Source organism: Palaemon carinicauda, chromosome 20, assembly GCF_036898095.1.
Source record: "Palaemon carinicauda isolate YSFRI2023 chromosome 20, ASM3689809v2, whole genome shotgun sequence".
NCBI lineage: Eukaryota > Metazoa > Arthropoda > Malacostraca > Decapoda > Palaemonidae > Palaemon > Palaemon carinicauda.
The window spans coordinates 31,573,080-31,594,110 of record NC_090744.1 but is presented as its reverse complement, the minus strand read 5'-3'; the positions used below and the strand labels follow the sequence as shown (position 1 = coordinate 31,594,110).

Here is a 21,031-nt window from a genome sequence, read left to right as displayed (position 1 = left end):
CTTGACAAATTACAGCGCTATCCATTCCTCTGCTTTGAGAAACCTTTGTTGTGTGTGTCAGTTTGCCTTTTATTTATGAATCCTTCATTTCAAGTTCTGATGTTTAAACACCTTTGAAGTCCAGAAATAACTTGAAGTGATTAGTGCTATACTTATTTATTGTTGGTCTTGTGTATGAGAAAGATGAAACATTAAGATAGCATTGATTATTACTTGCAATTATTTTTAAGAGGACCCAAGATTTCCCTGAGGCATATTCTCGGCTTTTTCATATTTAATTAATGTTTTTGAAAGGTTTTCATATATACTTTTTTTATCATACTGGATGTTTTGCAGGCTGGGTTAGAAGTTTTGAGTTTAAGATTTGTATAACATCAATTTTCTTTTCATTTTCTTATAAGTACAAATGCTTATTTATTGGGGATTGTTATTTTGAATACACTCAAGTTTGCCATAGATTAATTTTATATATGTTCTTATGACTATGAACTTACTACAAAAACATGAATTGCTGAGGGAAGTAATTATTGCATTTTTAAAATGTTCAAATATTAGCTTCCTTATTACTGATATGGCTGTTCTTTATTTTGAAAATCATATAGATGCTCTAGTTGCTGGCATGTAAGCAGTAAAGACGCCAGTGGAATTTCCCTTTAAAATTGAGCCTTTCAGTGATGGCCTTGCAGGGTACTTTGCAAAATTTGTCTAAACCATAATTATCGTTATTGGGAAGAAAATTACCACACAACAAACTATTTTCAAAAGGTATAGATCTTGGATGGATGGAGTGAAGAAAGCTCTGGGTGATAGGAGAATAGATGTAAGAGAGGCAAGAGAGCGTGGTAGAAATAGGAATGAATGGCGAGCGATTGTGACGCAGTTCCGGTAGGCCCTGCTGCTTCCTCCAGTCACCTTGGATGACGGCTTAGGTAGCAACAGTAGGGGATTCAGCGTTATGAAGTTTCATCTGTGGTGGATAACTGGGGAGGGTGGGCTGTGGCACCCTAGCTGTACCAGCCGAACTCGGTTGAGTCCCTCGTCAGGCTGGGAGGAGCGTAGAGAGGAAAGGTCCAACACCCCCTTTTTTTATGTCGGCTACCCCCATAATTGGGGCAAGTGCCTTGTTATATAGATAGATGGATAGATCTTGGAAGTGCTTTAGGCAGCAATTTCGATCAAGAGTTCTGCATTGCAAAGCCTCCATTCTTGCGTCCTGTCTTCCATAATGCTGACCATTTTCCTAACTTTTCCTTCATAATGCAACTGCAGGGTTTCCTTCTGCTGCACATTGGCACCAAAGACCTCTTAGGTCACAATTCTGGGCTTTCTGTCCCAAATTCATGCTTTTGTAAATCAGTCCAAAAATGGTACCTGTATTATTAAAGATTTGAAACTAGTAGTATGATACTATGATCTGTGTATATATATATTTAGGAAGCCATTTGAACAATACACATTTTAGTACTATGGAAAAGAAAACATGGAATCGAAGGAAACGCCAAGTTTTGACAAATGCTCAATCCTTAGGTATGATGTTTCTATGTCAGATGGCAAGTTGTATGAGATTCTTGTCAAGTGACTAGCTGGTCGTTCATTATTGATTTTTAGGGATAGTGACCTTTGCTAAGTGAATCTTGGAGTGGCATCGTGGTGTAAGATTAGCTTATCAATAAGATGTTCGTTCTGCTGCAGTTCATTTTTATGTCATACATTACATGTACTGACTTCATCACTTTATTTTAAATCAGTTTGCTATTAAGGTTTATATTAAAAGGATTAGATATATACTTGCACACAGAAAGATTTTCAAGGAATGGATGGTGTGGTGTATGTGCCAGGTCCAAGATATCTTTAGCATCATTCTGAAATCTGGTCTAATGGATGAAACCTATCGAGTTTTTATGTACTGTCATTAAGTTGAACTTTTCCAGCAGGGTCTGATGCACAGTTAGACCTTAATATTTGCAGGTATCTTAGGCAACAGACAAAAGCAAATATTGAAATTTTCAAATAATTGCTGACCACCTCGATGATCCTCCCATGGCTGTATTTTCTTGTTGGCTTATAACTATGTAAAAATTTAGAGATAAAATAGAAAATAGTATTGACATCACTAGATACAGGAAAGCAATCACAGCCATATACCGGTGATGTCAACTACATAAGTCTGGATAGAGAAGACAAAGTCATTATACAATGGTTTTAAAATTCCCATAAGTATAACAAGTATTGGTCTCAACTTGCTCTCCCCTGTCATATAAATGAGTATGCTGTGCTATATGTATTTTGGTTAATATAACTTTGTGCTTTTATGTCTTTTAAGTTGATATGAATTGGCAATTATCTAGGAGGATGGCACTAAATTACCTCACCAGTCTCAATGCCTGGCCTCTGGCCTAAAATTTATAAATCAGTACAAATACTGCCTAGCATATTGAATTATTTAACAGTAAAGAGTAAGTTGGGTTTTAAAATTATATATATATATTATATATATACGTACAGTACTATATATATATATATATATATATATATATATATATATATATATATATATATATATATATATATACGTACAGTACTATATATATATATACGTACAGATCTATATATATATATATATATATATATATATATATATATATATATATATATATATACACTTTATATATATATATATATATATATATACACTTTATATATATATATATATATATATATATATATATATATATATATATACTTATATATATATATATATATATATATATATATATATAAAGTATATATATATATATATATATATATATATATATATATAAAGTATATATATATATATATATATATATATATATATATATATATAAAGTATATATATATATATATATATATATATATATATATATATATATATATATATATATATATATATATAAAGTATATATATATATATATATATATATATATATATATATATATATATATATATATAAAGTATATATATACACATACTGTGTGAATTTCCAAGCCTTTATGCAATATATTTTTGCCTCTTTTGTCTTTTCTATTAAGGTTCTGTTCAGTATTTGGTGTTATATAACCAATAATGTATTTGATGCTATGTAACTGAAATTCCCAAAATGTCACTTCATGGGATTCTTTCGACTAATTTGCAAATATTAAACAGACTTTGTATATTATGGTAAAAAGTAAAGATTTTTTTTTATCTACATAAATAATCATAACGTAAGTCCTAAAACATTGCTGTAAATTATTTTTAACAGGTTATAAATTTTATATTGCAATTTTTATGGACTGGTAAATTTTATTATTTTATTCATTTGATAAAGTAAAAGAATTCATAAATGGTATAGGATCAATATAGCCTAAATTATAGTCTAAGCATATTGAAGGTAGGTAGTTGAATATCCTTTGTCCAAAAGGCCTGTACTGAACAGGTTATATCTCCAATGGTAATGCTTTTATTGATTATGCATTTAAGTATGTTAACTAGAAACTGAATAACTAAACTTTGATAAAATCCTAAATTACAAGGTAGAGTTTTATCAATTTTTTTCCCTTCGTTGCAAGTAGATTATTGTAAAAAAAAAATTAATAAAGTGCATTATGTATATAAAGTTGAATGTTCACTTTTAAAGGCTTGGGTTAAATGCTTTTTGGAATGGAATATATTTGACTTATTTTTTTCATGTGGTATTTGGTCTTAAATAAATTTTTCTAGTAAAATGTCCTGTTAATGCACACAATTTTCTTGCTTTATTTAGTTGAGTTTTATTATATAAAAAGAAAAAAAATTGTAAGTATTGGATATCCTTTTCTTCTATTACTGCATATATCTTGTTTGACCATATTTGAAATACACTAAACAAGCTTTAGTGTCCCCAATGTTTGACTTATGCAAGTAAGCAATGGAAATGCTTGAAAAAAGGAAATTATTTACATTATTTTATCTATTGAGCAGTTGTTAAATGCAATAGGAACAAACCTGTTATTTCTATATTTTATATTATAAATCTCACTCTTTTAAAGCTAATTTTCAGTTAATTTAAACTCCCAATCACTTGCCCTTTCAGACAGACTTTTGATAATCTTAGCCATTACTTTATTTCAGTTTGTTGCCACTTATATTCTTATTGCTTGTCTTCTACATTACTAAGCATGGCAATTTTTATACTGTCATCTTTAAACTTGATTCTCTTCTTTTATCCTTTCTGAAGTTATTTACCTGTTGATAGTATTTGTAAGACTATTTACTATTCATTCAATTTGGAGGTCATAAGTGTTAATAGCAGAAAATGAGGAACTTGAAGGGGAGAGGCGGGAAAATAGTCGTAAGAATCACAAAGCTTATGGTGACTGAAAAAATAAAAGTATGAAGTACTCTTGTTGCTGTTGTGAGAAAGTTGTTTGGATAATCTTGGTGTTGTAGTACAGTACTCTGACTGTAACGGCTGTAACAGATGGTATCACAAGAGATGCTAAGGATTATGAAATACTGTATGCAGGGAATAATAGATTATCAATGTCCAGAATGTATTTGAAAAGTAAATTAGGAAGAGAGGGAAGTGGAGAAAAATGTGTTGTGGTAGTAGTTTGACAGATAGAGTACTGTACAGTAATTGAACATTCCATTAACTTAGGAATACACAGATGTGTGAAGTAGGGATACAAAGTGCAATATGAAGAATAGTTTGAATAGAATGGAAATAATTACTCAAATTAATATCACATGAAAACACTATTAGTAGAGTGATCGTTGACACAATTGGTTCATTAGGAGTGTATTAATGTGTACCATAAGTTATGTTACTAAGTAATTGGAGGAGCTTTTGAAAATGTGCCTGTGATATTTTTGGTGCCTGACAGCTTGAATAATATGGAGAGATTTTAAAGATGAGATGGTTTAGACATAGGATGAGAAGGGATGGATTGTTGTCAGAAAAGGAGTAGATTTGAAAATATTGGGAAGATATGTTGGAAGTCTCATAGGAGGGTGGAAAAACTTTCATGTCCTAACCACAAAAGGGAAAAGCTGTTCTAATGTATTATTATGGTATATGGATAAAACACACATTGTGCCATTTCTGTTTTTTCCTTTATCAGACCAAGGTTATTTATAATCACAGATTTTCTGTCAGGTGATCTCATTCTATTTAATTAATTTGCCTATTCTCCCTTCTAATCTTCATTTGTCAGATTAGTAGCCTTCATGATTTGGTACAATTCATTTCTTCGCTTGCTGTTATGAAGAGTGCAAAACATTCTTGCTACGGTATTTATTTCTTTATCATATTGTTATTTTCGAGACTAACAGTTTCTTTCTTCAGTCCATCATGACCACAATTAAGGGATTTCTGTGCAGGATTGGAAATGTAAGAAGGGCAACATGTGCTCCAAAGCCTTAGCAAATGCCAAACTGCAAACTGGGGAACAGATGATTACCTTTAGCATACCAATTTAAGCATTTTCCCAATAGAAATGAAAAATTTCTAGATATGGGAGTTATGGAAATTTAATATTAATCGGTGTAGCTAGAGCTACCACAAACATATTTATCTAATGGAGTTATATTACCAATTTCCCAACAAGTGTAAATAAAATCTCTTCTTGCTAGAAAAATATATATATATATATAATTACATAACGAAACTAGAAAAAATAGCATTCAGGTCTACACCATAAGCATCAAGGTCCAGATAACTGGAATGAGGAAGATCACGTTTGTCATTATTTTGCTTACTGTGTCAAACATCAGCCTAAAGGGTTGTCTTTTCTTTTGAACTTGAGTCTACTCCAAAAAGTACAGTTTTGAGGGTAACCCACCATTATGTTCCTTGGTTGTACCAGAAATTATTTTTTTGATGGTTACCAGTAAATTGTATTGGTTTGGTCCCCTTCAGTATTCAGTGTAGTTATGTGACATTGTGAAAAGTGTCGCATATTTTCTTGTTTTCTCCATAGCCACTTAAGATCATATGAGGAACTGTGAAATAGAACTTAGAAATAGATCTATGATTATTAATACTAGAATGAATATATACAAATATAGGTACTTGTACAAATTACTGTTATTGTGGAATGGATGTGTTTGAAATTTTCTACAGATTTCTGTGCATACATTTTTGTGGACAGTATGTATTTCCACTTTAAATACAAATATTTGTGTTGATTTTCTCTAATAATTAATTTATGCGGTATTAGTCCATGTAACCCATTTTCTTGTGAAACAGGCGAAACAGCAGCAGCAACAACAGCCAGCAGCAGAGGTGCCAAAAATACCAGAGCCGATAATGTGTCCTGTGCCCGGCGGTGCTGTTCCAGAACCTCCAACCCAGTTCATGGTAAGCTTGATATCTTGAATTGGCTAAATAGGGAATATTGTACAAATAGTTTTATAAAACGTATCCCAAGTTAAACTAATCTTATTATATTTACCCTAATAACCTACAATTCCTTATGTTTATCTGCAATACACATAACATATGTTTGACATGCAGATTCAACATATTTGATTTCCCTCGTATCTTCCTTTTATTGGTTGTGCATTTTGTGAAGAAATATAATTAATAGAAATACTAACACTTTATTATAGGGGTGAAAAAAAAATGTAGTATGCAAAAATTCTATTTCCCATATCCATCAGATATTTTTGACTTTAACTATTCATTTTTTATTTTAAACAATATGAATGTTTGAGAATTGAGCTTATGTATGAAGATAATATAAAGTAGTACTCCGATTGTTTCTATGAATCTCCCCTGATGTTCATATTGCATCTTCTCTAGACGCTCGGTTTATCGACAAAAATCATAGATTTTTAAAAATGTTCCCATCTTTACTGAAATCTCGTCTTTCCTTTCAGTAAAGTAATGAGACGCTATCAATGAAGTAGTAGTGTGTCAAGGGCTGTTTTTTGCATCGATTTAACAAACCCCTTTCTCCAGCTCCGGATTATGATATATTTTTGTGCATTTTGAGATATCTTCCTTTGGATTTATCTATTATAGCGCTGGAATTTAATTAAGTGTTGTTAGGAGTGCAAATTCCTCTCTGTTCCTGTCACAGAAAAGCATTTTTCAAGGTTAAAGCCCAAAAGGAAACTTGCTTTTTGTTCAGGGGGAAATCAAGTGAAAACTAGGCTAGTTGTTTAAAGCAAGGATAATGACCTACCAGCATCATTCTTTAATAGAGCATTTAACCAGGCAAGTTTTGATAGAGATGAGCTTCAAAATCTCTGAACTTATTAGCATCCTATGTCAAGTCTGAGATGTCTAGTGAGTTTTCTTAGTGTTATTCTGATTTTACCGGTCTGGTTGCTAACCCCAATCTTGACATTTCTAATCAGGTTTAGTGTTATTGGTGTTCTATTCAGTAAGGGTTCTGAATGTTCACTGTACCTTACAGAGTTGAAATTCTTTCACAGAACCTCAATTTTTTAATTTACTTTAGGTTCTTCTACTGCTAAAACTTTGCATTACCCTATCTTAGTTGCTCTTTTAGACAACTAGAGTGCGAAGCAGACATCCAAATTGTTATTCTGGATCCTAATATCCCTCTACTCGCTGTTTCTTGATTTAGTGTTGCCAACTTATTCATATAATGTTTTATATATATTATATAACTTATTTGTATTTATGATAACTAAAGTCGGCGACACTGGTTCAGGGGTGGATATTGTGGCATAGAGTACGATTCTGTTAGCTCTTAATTTTGCTGTGAAGTTTCAGCTAAAGTTGATCGGTCGTCTCATGTTTCGGATGGCAGTGCTTTTTATTTCCTTGCAAGCTCTGCCACTAGCTCATTGGTGGTTAATCTTAGTGGAGTAAAATTAAAAAATAGTACTACTACTGCTGAAACAAGACAACAACATATACACAGCAGTTCCTGTACCATTTGTAAACAAATGGGAAAGCTTATAAATAATGACTTGATTCACTCTTCTATACAGGAATAGGATGAAATAACACTGAGGAACATCCCTAATGTGATGAAATTCTCCCTAATAAACCTTACATATCCTTATTGCTAAAATACCCTAATAAGTTGCTTAAAGTAAGTTTTGAAGCTGGTTTTTCCTCCAAGCTACTTCCAAGATTATTTATACCCCTCAGGTCTTTTGTTTCACTGTATATCATCAAAAAAAAAAAAAAAACAGATAACTGGTTCTCATTCAGTCTTTAAGCTTGCTTTACTTTGGATATTTTCACTTCAGTTACCTAATCTTATTCTAGGTTTTTATTTAATATCCTGCCCACTTTGCCCAGAGACCATTACAGTACTTCTAACGAACAAAAATTTTTAAACATAGTTTTCAAGCTGCTTTACTAAAATCATGCTGTTTGTTGGCAATGAAGTATTAAGTGTTGTTGAAGTACTTTCGTTTGCATATTCTGTAATGTGTGTTATTTCTAGTGTTGTAAAAGGGAAGTTTGCAGAACCTCAGGATTTGAATTTAATTTTGAAATAGGCTATTTGATCTGTAGATAAAATTTTATCAGTGGGAGGCTTCCAAGGCTGTATCAGCTTGTGTGTGTTTTGTGATTAAGAAAAGAGAAAAGATGTTTGTCTCATTGTTGGGTACTGTCTCTGAGATGCAAAACTGCTAAATAATTTCTTCCCCTTTTGTGGCTTTGGTTCTTGTAGGTTAGATGTATATTATTATTATTACTAGCCAAGGCACAACCCTAGTTGGAAAAGCAAGATGCTATAAGCCCAAGGGCTCCAATAGGGAAAAATAGTCCAGTGAGGAAAGGAAATAAGGAAATAAATAAATGATGAGAACAAATAAGCAATAAATCATTCTAAAAACAGTAACAATGTCAAAACAGATATGTCATATATAAACTATTAACGTCAGAACAGATGTGTCAAATATAAACTATAAAAACTCATGTCAGCCTGGTCAATATAAAAAAATTTGCTGCAACTTTGAACTTTTGAAGTTCTACTGATTCAACTACCCGATTAGGAAGATCATTCCACAACTTGGTCACAGCTGGAATAAAACTTCTAGAATACTGTGTAGTATTGAGCTTCATGATGGAGAAGGCCTGGCTATTAGAATTAAGTGATTAATAGGTTAGATATAGGAAAAGTGATTAAATGCTCAGGTGGATACCAGAACTCAAACATGCTTTGAAGTCATTTTCTAGGAATACTCAAGTTTCTGCCTTTAAACCAGCAGCTTTAACCTTCTTAGATTTGTTGCTAAGGAGTTCCTTTCATGCCGGTGATAATCAGGATGCCTCTCTTAGTAGACGTTCGAGAAAAATTGTCAACTGGACTTGAAGATCTTATCACAGATCAGTATGACGGTTCTTCCAGGAAAATTTCAGTCGTAGGAAAACTCATATTTATATCACATTTGGGAAAACTTTCATCCTGGTCCATGGGTTCTAGCTGCAGTAAAAAAAGGTTACTAGATTCTACCAACCTATTGTAAAATTCTGCCTTGTCCAAGGAGCCAGTTCTTTATGAGAGCTATCTTACAAATACAGTAATGACTCAGATTTTGCAACATGAAATTTTAAACCTAGAGTAATATGTGCTATAGGTATTAAACCTTGGTCCGGGGTTTTACGACAGGTTATTCCTAGTGCCCAAAGCTTCATGTGGTTGTAGTTCAGCTATAGATTTTTTGGTCCCTTTATAGGTTTTCAGTTCTCAGAAATTTTTTTTGTTGCAAGTGCCCTCAACAGTTCTGGGGATGGTAAAGAAAAAAAAAAAGAGCGATGTTTTCAATAGACCACTCAGATGAATCTTTTCAAATTCATGTTCATCTCAATTTGAGGAAATACCTTCGTTTCTTCAACGGGTCAAATCTTTACCAATTCAAGTGCCTATGTTACCGTCTTTGGATGACCCCTCGTGTTCCCCTGGATTGTAGAGAATTCATAGTTTCAGTTAAAATTACAAATAAAATTATGTAAGTGTTAGTGGAAAAGGAAATTTTTTATTTTGTAATTTTTTTTTATATTGTATGATTACATTTCATGAAATTAATTCTGAGAGTATGATTTTATAAATGTAAACTGTTGTAAAGAAAAAAATATGTTAGAAGTTTGAGCTGTAGATTAGGAAGTCAGTTGGAGTCAAGAGCTCACGGAAGTAACTCCAAGAGTGTCACTCTTGTAAATTGATTACTCTTATTGCAGTTGTTGACTTTTAACAAGTTTTCATGTATTTTGCAACCTTCTACTGCCCCTACCAATATTTGTAATTGCTCTGAACTTGTAAGAATAAAATCGTCATAAGTTCAGCATCTTTGTGTCTCCGTTGGAAGTTAAAATAGAGTAGCGTGGGTGATTGCTTGAACACCATAACTATTTTCCTAGGATCTTACCTACCTACTCAGAACCTGCAGCTATGGGGAATTGAAAACCTTACAAGGATTCTCCCCAAAAAATAGATTTATTCCGTTGCGATATACTCGGAACTTCCTAAGGAGTTCTGTGGCGTTAACCTGCGTACCGGCCAGAATTTTCTGTTGAGCTTCCCTAGCTCTCCCCCCACTCCCCCTGTCCTGGTCAAGGCCAGGCATAATCGCCAGTACGAATCTGGTGTACCTGAGAGGTCGTGTGTCTTTTATCCTGTATCTGACCAGCGTTTCCTTTGTGTTGTGCTCAGCGTTTCCTTTTCACATTGTGTTTGTGATTGTGTTACTTGCTTTCATTTCAGCGTGGAGCCCAAGCGTGTGAAACGTCGTCGTCCAGGTATTTGTGATAAGTCCTTTTTGGGCTTTTCTCTCACACGTGGAGATGATCCTCAATCTTTGTGCACTTCATGTCTTGATCAAGCGTGTGTTTGTGAGTACACATGTCCAGAATGTGTTGTGTGGCTTGACTGGCAATGGACTCTGGTGTCAATGAAGAAGAAAGGAAGTCCAAGAATTACTGCTCTCGAAGGGAAGTAGGGTTTCCGGGTCATCGTCAAGGGTATCATCGGCTTTTAGCTCTTCCATTCCTTCTGTTAACCTCGGTTCGCCCAAGGGAATGGTCGGTTTCCCTTCGACAGGAAGAGCTACGGTGGCCTCGCAGCCTTCAGCCTCCCAAAAGCCGTCTTTTCAAGAGAGTTTGGATGTCGTTTGGGAACTTTTGGGCCTTAGAGGTTCGCCCTCAAGAGAAGTGTTAACCAAGATGGCTACAGCCTACAAACCTAGTTAGAAAAGCAAAATGCTACCCTAGGGCTCCAACTGGAAAAATAGCTCAGTGGGGAAAGAAACTAAGGAAATAAGCTTTGTATGAGAAGTAATAGATAAAATAAGATCGTTCTAAGATCAGTAGCAACGTTGAAATAGATCTGTCATATACAAACTATGAAAAGAGACGTGTCAACCTATTCAACATAAAACCATATGCATCAAGTTTGAACTTCTAATGTCCCATCGATTCATTCCACTAACAAAGGAATAAAGATAGTAATTGAGAATTGCAATAGAAAGCTGACAAAATTGTGTATATAGCACTAAGGGTTACATAATTGGATGACGCCAGAGTCATCGGGTCTTATCTTTTTTTTTTCATTGGTCATCCACCTCCATCAGAATATGGGGATCAGCAATATGAATATCAGTGTAGATTCTTAATAAACAGCATTTTTATGATAAGATGATATATTCCTATACTTGCATGATGTTCATATATATTGCTACTGTCTCACCACTATCTTGTGGCATCAAGAGGAGAGGGATTAGTATCAACTTTGAGATTGAAAGGCAAATGGCGGAATGATGTAGCCAAGAAATGGTCATTGAAATTAGTTGTTAGATTGTCTCAATACTTTGAAGGAAAAAAACTGGACATTTTTTAGTTTCTTGTGTAAACGTAAATATAAACCGAGCTTCAACAGAGAAGTGCTATGAAAATTGGGTGAGTATAGAAATAAATTTCATCATTAAGATAACATTATTTACTCTTTTAGATCTTGTTCGAATGTTCACTCCACTTTCAGGTCTTGCTCCTTCATGTGTTCTAATATTCAAACTTTGATATCTTACTCCAATGTTCACTATTTTCAAATGGTCTGTTTACTCTCAGACAGGGTTCCAATGTTCACTTCTCTTTCAAATTTTCTAATATTCACTCTTTTAGATCTTGTTCTAATGTTCTTCAAATGTTCTAATATTTACACTTTCAGATCTTGCTCCAATGCTGAATCTATTCTAATAATTGACTATATTCATGTGTTGCTTTAGTATTCACTCACTGTTAAATCCTCATTCAATCAATGTCCAATGCTTACTCCTCATTCAAGGCTTTCCCCAATGGTTAGTCATCATTCAAATCTTGCTCTAGTCTTCACTCATTCAAATTTTGTAATAGTCTTCACTCATTCAAATTTTGTAATAGTCTTCACTCATTCAAATCTTGCAATAGTCTTCACTCATTCAAATCTTGCTCCTGAGTTCACTCACCATCTAAACTAAATCTTGCCCCCTTGTGTTCACTCATTCAAATATTGCCCCCGTTATTCATTCCTAAATAAAATCTTGTTCCAGTTCTTCATTCAATCAAATCTTCCTGTCTTCACTCCTCATTTAAATCTTACTGTGGTGTTCATTCCTCATTCAAATCTTGTTTTAGTGTTCATATCTCATCAAAATCTTGCTTTAATGCTATTTCTGCATTCAAATTGCTTCAATATTTACTCATTTAACAATTCCTGTAATGCTGTCTTCATTTAAATCTTGCCCCATTGTTCACTCTCCTTTTAAATCTTGCTTTAGTGCTCTCTCTCTCTCTCTTTAAATCTTGCTCGTGTTCACTCCTAATTTAAATCTTGCTCCAGAGGTCACTCCTAATTTAAATCTTACTCCAGTGGTCACTCCCCATTTAAATCTAGATCTAGTATTCACTCGTATAAATCTTGCATTAGATTTCACTGCCAATTTAATTTTTGCACTAGGTTTTGTTCATCATCTAAATCTTACCCCAGTATTCACTCAGCATTTGGTTCTTGGTCCAGTGTTCATTTTCTATTCGAAGTTAACTCCATTGTTCTCTTGGTATTCAATTATTGTTCCAGCAGTCACTTTTGCAAATCTGATTTTGGTGGTGGTAATGTTGACATTTGTAAAAATGTTTAACACAAGGAGAAGTTTTGATTCCCAAATAGCTCCTAGACATGTTTATGGAAGATGGCACTGTAAACAAAATGCAAACTACATTTTTATACAATTTACAGGGATTTGCTCCATATGGCACTGAGGCCACAGGTCCAGTAGCGGGCGCAGTTGCCCCAACAGCAGCCCCAGTTGCACCTGAGCCAGCTAGCAAAGGTCCCCTGCCCCCGGAACATCAGGTTATTCAAGATGTTTTGAATGACCTTAGAAATCGATGCTGTGGAGTGGCACAGAATCAGGCAAGTTTAAAATAGTGTAAATTATGTTAGTTTACTCTTGCACCGAGTGCAATCGGTCGTACTCATTCTTTTCTATAGTCAAATCATCATGCCAAACATAGTGCATAAATTGACTGCACATTCTGGTAGGTTCACTAGAAGCAAATTTTCACTTTCAATTTTGTATTTGGTAAATAAACATGAATAGGTTTGCAAGTTTTTACTTTTTGTGGTAATAGGTTATATTTAATGTTGTAAGCCAAATGTCTCCTGAATGGGCCTGTTCACATGTAAATGCAGTAACTTTTGTTTGTGGCACTTATCACTGTCTTGAGTAATAACATTATTTTTACAAGTCTGTAACCAAGTGGTTATGTGGTGAAAACAAGTTTCATCGATCTTCTTAGATCATTTTAAAATGCTTAAAAAAAGATCAGACGTGATAGTTTTTTAATGGAATTCCACTTTAGATTTTGTTGATTTGTAGTTTTTGATAGATTTTGAGTCTAGACACCCATTGAACTCATTTATTTATTATAATAGAACTACCGGCATATCTCCTCAGTTACCAATTTGTGGCACTTAAACCTTTTTTTAAAGATACATAATAGTCATGGGCTTATCATCTTGTCTTTGCAGCAAATAAGGTCTCGCTTAGAAGGACTGGTCCCCAAATTCGAAGCCCTATATGACAAGCTTCGTGCTGGACAGGTAAGATGCTCATGTAATGTTTTTATATGTAATTATTGATTTATATTTTTTTTTTTTTTCTAGGAGTTAGTGATGTAGCATTTTTTATTATAGTTTAGATTAAAATTCATCTAGAATGATTAATTTATTAATTAGAAATGTTACTCAACTACTGAGGTTAAATGGAGAAAATTAATGACTTGGTAATAGTTGACAATTATAGTTCTTAGAAGTTTTGAAGGAAACTACCACAAAGGAAAATGGGTCGCCATCTTAGATGGACAAGCAGTTTATTATAGAACATATGTCTCCAATTACAGCATTTTTATATCAGTTATACATATATGAATTGTCTGGTATTAACTTCACACGATCTTGACCTTTCTCTGCAGATTGGAGAACTATGAATAAACCACATTTCCTTTATAATATCTAAAGATTCCCAGCCTGTTGGTTCCACAATTTAAAGTAGAGCTGCAATGATTCTTAGCTTGAGTACAATGGAAAGATTGTATTACAAATAAGGGATTTTGACGAAGGAAAAATCTATTTCTGGGCGAGAGACCTGTGCCGCCCAGTGAAATGCTCCTAAAGCACCATTTCAAAGGAATATAACTGCTAATATTACCAGAGAAAAAATGTATAGGAATGCTAGGTTGAACTAGCTCGCTCACCTAATGGTGTCGGTATAGACTGGGGCGAAATACCAGAGGTCTCGTACCATTTAGACTTCTCCTCTTCGAAATCCCTCAATAGTGAGGTGCAGTTCAACCTCCCCTGCCTCGCAGACCAGTACTACTAACTCTACCCACGCTTGCCCATCACTCCTTACAGCACCCTTAAGTTTGGGGTCTGATCAGGGGGGGAGCAACTAGGGTGGGTTCACTGGGCGGCACAGGTCTCTCGCCCAGAAATAGATTTTTCCTTCGTCAAAATCCCTTTTCTGGGCTCAATCCCTGTGCCGCCCAGTGAAATAGTACCAGAGAAAACGAACCCAAACTTCATTAACTATAAGGGAACGAATTAAAATCAACATAACAAACAGTGGTTTAATCAAAAGTTAACGTAGAAGACGGTCGTCTTTAATAACATCAGCCTGATAAGGTATAATATCCCAGGAAGGGAAGACAAATGAACATTAAACTTGAAATAAAACCAATTAAGGTCAAACACTGAAACAAATTATATAAACTTGGACACTAAAGAAATACAGTTCGTATGGTAAAAGTAAATTGAACAATGATAATAAAATAGCAATGTTACGAAATGGGAACACCCATGGGTGTGATATAACAAACCGAACTCAGGTAGGAACTGAAAGTGAGGCAGGTAAGAGGAAGAAGGTGGAAGATATCGGATTCAGGAATTAGTTAGAAGGAATTTGTCCGGGGGATACCACGCTCCCTGCGGCTACGGTAGCGAGTTGAAGGGCCTCTAATTGTTTAAGATAGTGCCGCTTGAACACTGAGGGGAATTTCCATCCGGTATATTTAGAGAGATCTGTAAAGTTCATATGATGGAAAAAATTTATTGAGGTCGCTACCGCCCGAATGTCGTGGACGTGAGGAAAAGACTCTGGATTGGCCTGTTTAATGAAATACAAGATCTGTTGTCTGATCCCTTTCAAAGTTATAGTCCCTCCCCACTCCCTGATGAACAAGGGTCCCGAGGTCTTATAGGAAGTCCTTGATAGAAAGGACTTTAGAGTGGTAACCGGGCATAGGGAAGGATCCTGAGGGAGAGGGATAATTTTCCAGGAGGACCATATATTCTGAGGGTCTTCATTTTTGGCCAAGAAGACCTTGTCTGGGGAGAGGAGGACCTCTCCTGACGGAAGGAACTCCATGTGGCCTGGGTCCCTTGATAAGGCAGCTAATTCCGAAATCCTGGAGCCAGATGCTAAACTCACGAGAAAGAGAGTTTTTCTGAGTTGAGGGATATACTCACATGAATCGTTGACGGTTTCTGACGCTAGTTTAAGAACATTATTGAGAAACCAGGAAATCGAGCTAGGACGAGAAGATGGTCTCAGTCTGGCACAGGCTCTTGGGATCGAAGCTAGCAATGAATCTGTTAGATCTATATTAAAGCCGATTAGAAAAATCTTCTTCAAGGCAGACTTGATGGTAGTAATAGTGTTAGCTGCTAAGCCCGACTCAAACAAGGTTCTAAAAAAGGTTACCGTTAGGTTTAGTGTCATAAAGTCAGTATTAGAATCCTTCAAAAACTTTGCTAGTTTTTTGACCGCTGAGTCATATTGACGAAGAGTGGAGTCTCTCTTGTCAGATTCTAAGAATAAAGTATTCTGGAGGTCTATGTTAGCCCCTTTGTGTGCCGCAAACTTCATGAAGTCCATAAAGTTAGGGTGTTCTGAATGTTTGAGGAAGCGAACACAGTGCACGTTTGTACTATCTGGGTCAAAGTCGGGTTGGGAATCTGGTGAGGGTGGAGATTCAGCTCCAGTAAAAGAGGAAACCAATTGCTCTTGGGCCAATTGGGGGCCACCAGGGCTACTTGACCTTTGAAGGTTCGAAGTTTGTCCAGCACTTTCATCAGTAGGTTCACCGGTGGGAAAAGGTAAATCCTTTCCCAGGTGTTCCAGTCGAGAGACATGGCATCCGTGGCGTAAGCCCGAGGGTCCAGGTTGGGGCCACATAACATTTCAGCTTGTGGTTGGATTCCGTCGCGAAGAGGTCTACCTGGAGATCCGTCACTTGGGAGAGGATCCATTGAAAGGATTTGCGATCTAGTGACCATTCTGACTCCAACGGTACCGTCCTGGAGAGTGCGTCTGCCACAACGTTCCGAACTCCAGCCAGATGGACGGCGGATAGGTGCCATTGGTTTGAGGCCGCCAAGGAGAAGATTGCCACCATCAGGTGATTGATGGGACCTGACTTGGAGCCCCCTCTGTTTAGACAACGGACTATGACTTCGTTGTCGAGGACTATCCTCAGATGTTGTTTCTTGGCCGGGGAAAGACGTTTCAAGGTTAGTAAGACAGCCATGGCCTCCAGGACGTTTATGTGAAATTGTTGGAACATTGTGGACCAAAGGCCCTGAACCTTCCTGTGTTGGGAGTAGCCTCCCCAACCTGATAGGGAGGCATCGGTGTGGATGACTATCCTTGGAGGGGGGTACTGCAACGGAACCGACTTTGATAGGCTCTTGGCGGTTGTCCATGGGAGAAGCCTCTTCCGAAGAATGGGAGGAAGGCGTGTCTTCTTGTCTCGACGTTTGTTGTTCGCTCTGGAGCGCCAAACTCGGTTGATGTCTTTCAGTTTCGCTTTCAGAAGGAGGTCTGTCACTGAAGCGAATTGTAGGGACCTTAGAATCTTCTCCTGGTTCCTTCTGGAAGTTATCTTTTCCCCGAGAAAGCGTTTGGTATTTTTCGCAATCTCTATCCTCTTGGACCTGGGGAGACATAGTGTGAGAACGTAGGTCCCACCGTAATCCCAGCCACTGAAATCTGGTCTCTGGTGTCAGACGAGACTTTCCGAAGTTTATTTGGAATCCCAGAAACTGAAGATATTGGATCACCTTGTTTGTTGCCTTGAGACAATCCTCGACGTTGTCTGACCAGATTAGCCAATCGTCCAGGTATGCGACGACTTGGATTCCGTGGGATCGGAGTTCCTGAATGACAGATTCCGTCAGTTTCGTGAAGATTCTGGGCGCGATGTTGAGCCCGAAAGGCATCACTTTGAACGTGTAAGCCTTGTCGTCCAGTCTGAATCCTAGGAATGGGCGGAAGTGTCTCGCTATTGGAACGTGATAGTAAGCATCGGTAAGATCGATGGAGGTGGTGACGGCCCCACGGGGAAGCAAGGTTCGCACCTGCGAGACGGTAAGCATGTGAAACCTGTCGCATTGAATGGACAAGTTTAGTCGGGACAGATCGAGGATGACCCTCCGGCTGTCGGAGTCTTTCTTCGGAACGCTGAATAAGCGACCTTGAAACTTCAGATATTTCGTTTCCTTGATCGCGTTCTTGCGAAGAAGATCTTGGGTAAACAGAAGTAGGTCCGGTGTCGAGGGTTGATGGAATTTGTTCGGTGGAGGAGTCCCTTCTATCCAACTCCACCCCAGGCCCTTGGAGATTATGCTGAAGGCCCAAGGACTGAACCTCCAGCGACTCCGGAACACACAAAGTCTCCCTCCTACCTGAAGATCGTCAGTAGTTGGAGGTTTCACCGCCTCGGCCACCACGTGACCCTTTTCCACGGGAGAAATATCTCCCTTTGCTTCTGTTCTGAAAAGAACCTCTCGAACCGGGGCCCTTGCCCCGTTGGTATCCTTGGGAGGAAACCCGGGACTCATAGACCGGGTTATAAACAGGAGAGGTAAACGAGTTCGAGGCCACTTGGCTTTCAGGGACGAGGACATACTTCACTTGGGGCTGAGACTTGGAGGTAGAGGGTTGGATGCCCTGAGAGACCGGGACCGACTGGACTACTTGAAGAGGTTGGCGGAATTGAGTAGAGCTATAAGGGCGTAGCCTCTTTCTGCCCCGGGAGTGAATGCTCGATTGTTCGAACTTCCGGTTGGGAGTGAGACCCCAACGGACTTTGAGGCTCTGGTTCACTCTGGCAGCTTCGCTCAATACCGAGTTGACCATGTCCTCCGGGAATAGGTCCGGACCCCAAGCAGAGGCTTTAATGAGCTTATTTGGCTCATGGCGGATAGTAGCTTCAGATAAGACATGCCTACGGCAACGTCTTTTGGCCACCAAGAAGTCGTAGCAATCTGCTAACAAAGATTGCAGGGTGGCTTTAGTCATAACTTTAAAGGAGTGTTCCTCGTCATAGGTAAGAGAAAACATCTCCACCATAGTCGAGACGTTGAGGCTCCGGCTAAACCTAGACCGGGACTCGAACTCGAGTCGGATTAAGGTTTCAGGTAGTCTTGGGAGGCGTTCACTGAATTGCGTCGATGCACAGTCAGCGGATAGCTTACCAGAAGTGAATGTCGATTGAATGTTAAGCCAACATTCATTATCTGATGGGAGCAGCAGAGATGTAGGATCTGTCTCCCGGAGTTGTGGCAAAGGTTTATCTTCGGCCACTGCCTGAAGGGCTAATTCAACCATTTTGGTGACGCAAGGAGTGGGGGTCTGTTCGTCCACAAGAAACATGGTGTAAGTACTCTTGTGGGGGGTCAGCATGGTGTTTGTACAACCCCACTCGTTTAAGGTTCTAACCCAAACAGACTGAGCCTGTTCCTTCGGAAAGATAACGGTCTCTTTAGGGACCTTATCTAGCCGGACAAGAGCCTCTTCCGTAAGCCGGGCGAAGCCGGGGAAAGGAAATTGAAGGCCGGGAGGGAAGAACTCAAAATCTTCAATGGGCCGGGTCCCAAAACCCTCGATGGTCAACATTCCGTCCGTGAAAGGACAGTGGAGCGCCATTTTCCACGGGTTGTTCTTCGTGAAAGGTGGAAGTTTTGAGGCGTCCGGGATGAGGAACTGCTGTTGTTGAGGCAGTCCTCCTTCCAGGGTATCTAGTCTTCTGGTGACGGCAGAAAGTATAGAGCTAATCTGCTCTGTAACGACCCTCGTCATCATATTGGTGAGGGCCACCGGGTCGAAGTTGGTCGTGGTAATTAAGGGGGATGACTGCACTCCCGGGTCCTGAGACATAGGGGCAGTGCTAGTCGAGCCACTAGGAGCTCCGGGGAGGGGAGCCTTCTTGGGCTTCGATGATCTAGGTAGTGTAGGATTCTTACGAGTCCTCACTAAAGGTCTCTTCTGAGATTTGACCTTGGGAGGAACCGAGTGCGATCTCGGGGAGGATTCGCGGTTCCCTTCAAAACCTAGAAAGGAAGAATTATTAGAAGTTGAAGAAAAAGAGGGGCTAAGAAGAGAGGTCTTAGCGCCAGACCCACCTGCCTCACTTACCACCTTACCTGTTTCTGATTTGTCTAAAACCATGGGCTCTATGTCTAAGTTCAGAGCCGCAACATTGTCTTCAATGGGGTCCGGGTCGTCAGCGATGTCTGTATCCTGAACGAGATTGAGTTCTACGGTTTCCGCAATGTCGGCAATTATAGGGGCCGCCACTTGCCTAGGCACTGCTGCCGAAGATTTTGCGTTCGGGTAGATAAGATTACAATAATCTTCTGAGAGGACGTAGGGCTTCTTTGCCAATTATGATCTGAAACTAATGTCTGTAATGAATAGGGCTCCCGGAGGGAGGATATTAATCAAAACTGTGTCAGTGTCAACAGATCTTGTAGTTAAGAGCCCGGCGGCTCCGATGTCTGATGACGGGAGGGTACAACGGGAGAGCGCGGGGGGAGCCAATGGAACCCCCACTACCCTACCGGAGGTACCGGGACGAAGGTAATGATTCATGTAGAATATAATATAATGATATGGGATATTAATAAGTCCTATACGGGCGATAATAGCAGGAGGTACCGTAGGTGGGGACACTCCTAATATAAGTGCTCATTCTAACAACCGTAGCTAAAAGCAAGGTTACACCAAGGTGCAGTTACACCGACTAATCACGTGTGATAGTCCCCGGTGGTCCCCGCCCTCCCCCTCCCCGACCGATGGCCAATCGGGGCGACGGGAGGGGGGGAGACGAAACCGCCCGGTATGAATGAATGAGACTAAGTCACACCCCGTTGGTACACTCAGTCCTCAATATGTCGGAACGTTGAGGGAAGACTGAGGAACAAGCATACTTGACCCGTATGTCATAACCAACAACCATCGAGTGAGAGGAAGGGTGTACACTGGAGGGGGGGGGATGGAATAGCCTCCCCAACCTGTGGGGGGGGGTATGGTACCGGGGAATCGCCAGTGCGTAGTGGTAGACAGGGCTACCAACTGGAGATCCCCTCAACATGACATGAAAATCCCAAAAATATGATCATAACGGAGTAAAGCAATAAATATAATATCAATGCACAAATACATAAAAATAATTAATGAATTAAAAGCGAAATCACGTAAGTAAGGTAATGCAGTATATGC

The 21,031-nt window shown here is 38.1% G+C and overlaps 2 protein-coding genes across 10 annotated transcripts in view; both read left to right on the top strand.

Annotated features, from left to right (window-relative positions):
• Window positions 1–14,124, top strand: part of LOC137660258 (protein transport protein Sec31A-like) — an 83,538-nt gene extending 69,414 nt beyond the window's left edge. For all 9 annotated transcript variants that reach the window (XM_068395006.1, XM_068395004.1, XM_068395003.1 and 6 more), the window contains 3 exons: window positions 6,252–6,362; window positions 13,204–13,380; window positions 13,999–14,124. In XM_068395006.1, coding sequence (XP_068251107.1) covers window positions 6,252–6,362; window positions 13,204–13,380; window positions 13,999–14,109 — 399 coding nt within the window. In that variant the 3' untranslated portion in view covers window positions 14,110–14,124. The remainder of the gene's footprint in view (window positions 1–6,251; window positions 6,363–13,203; window positions 13,381–13,998) is intronic.
• Window positions 1–21,031, top strand: part of LOC137660260 (uncharacterized) — a 284,924-nt gene that overhangs the window by 160,474 nt on the left and 103,419 nt on the right. The gene's annotated exons all lie outside the window — the stretch shown is intronic.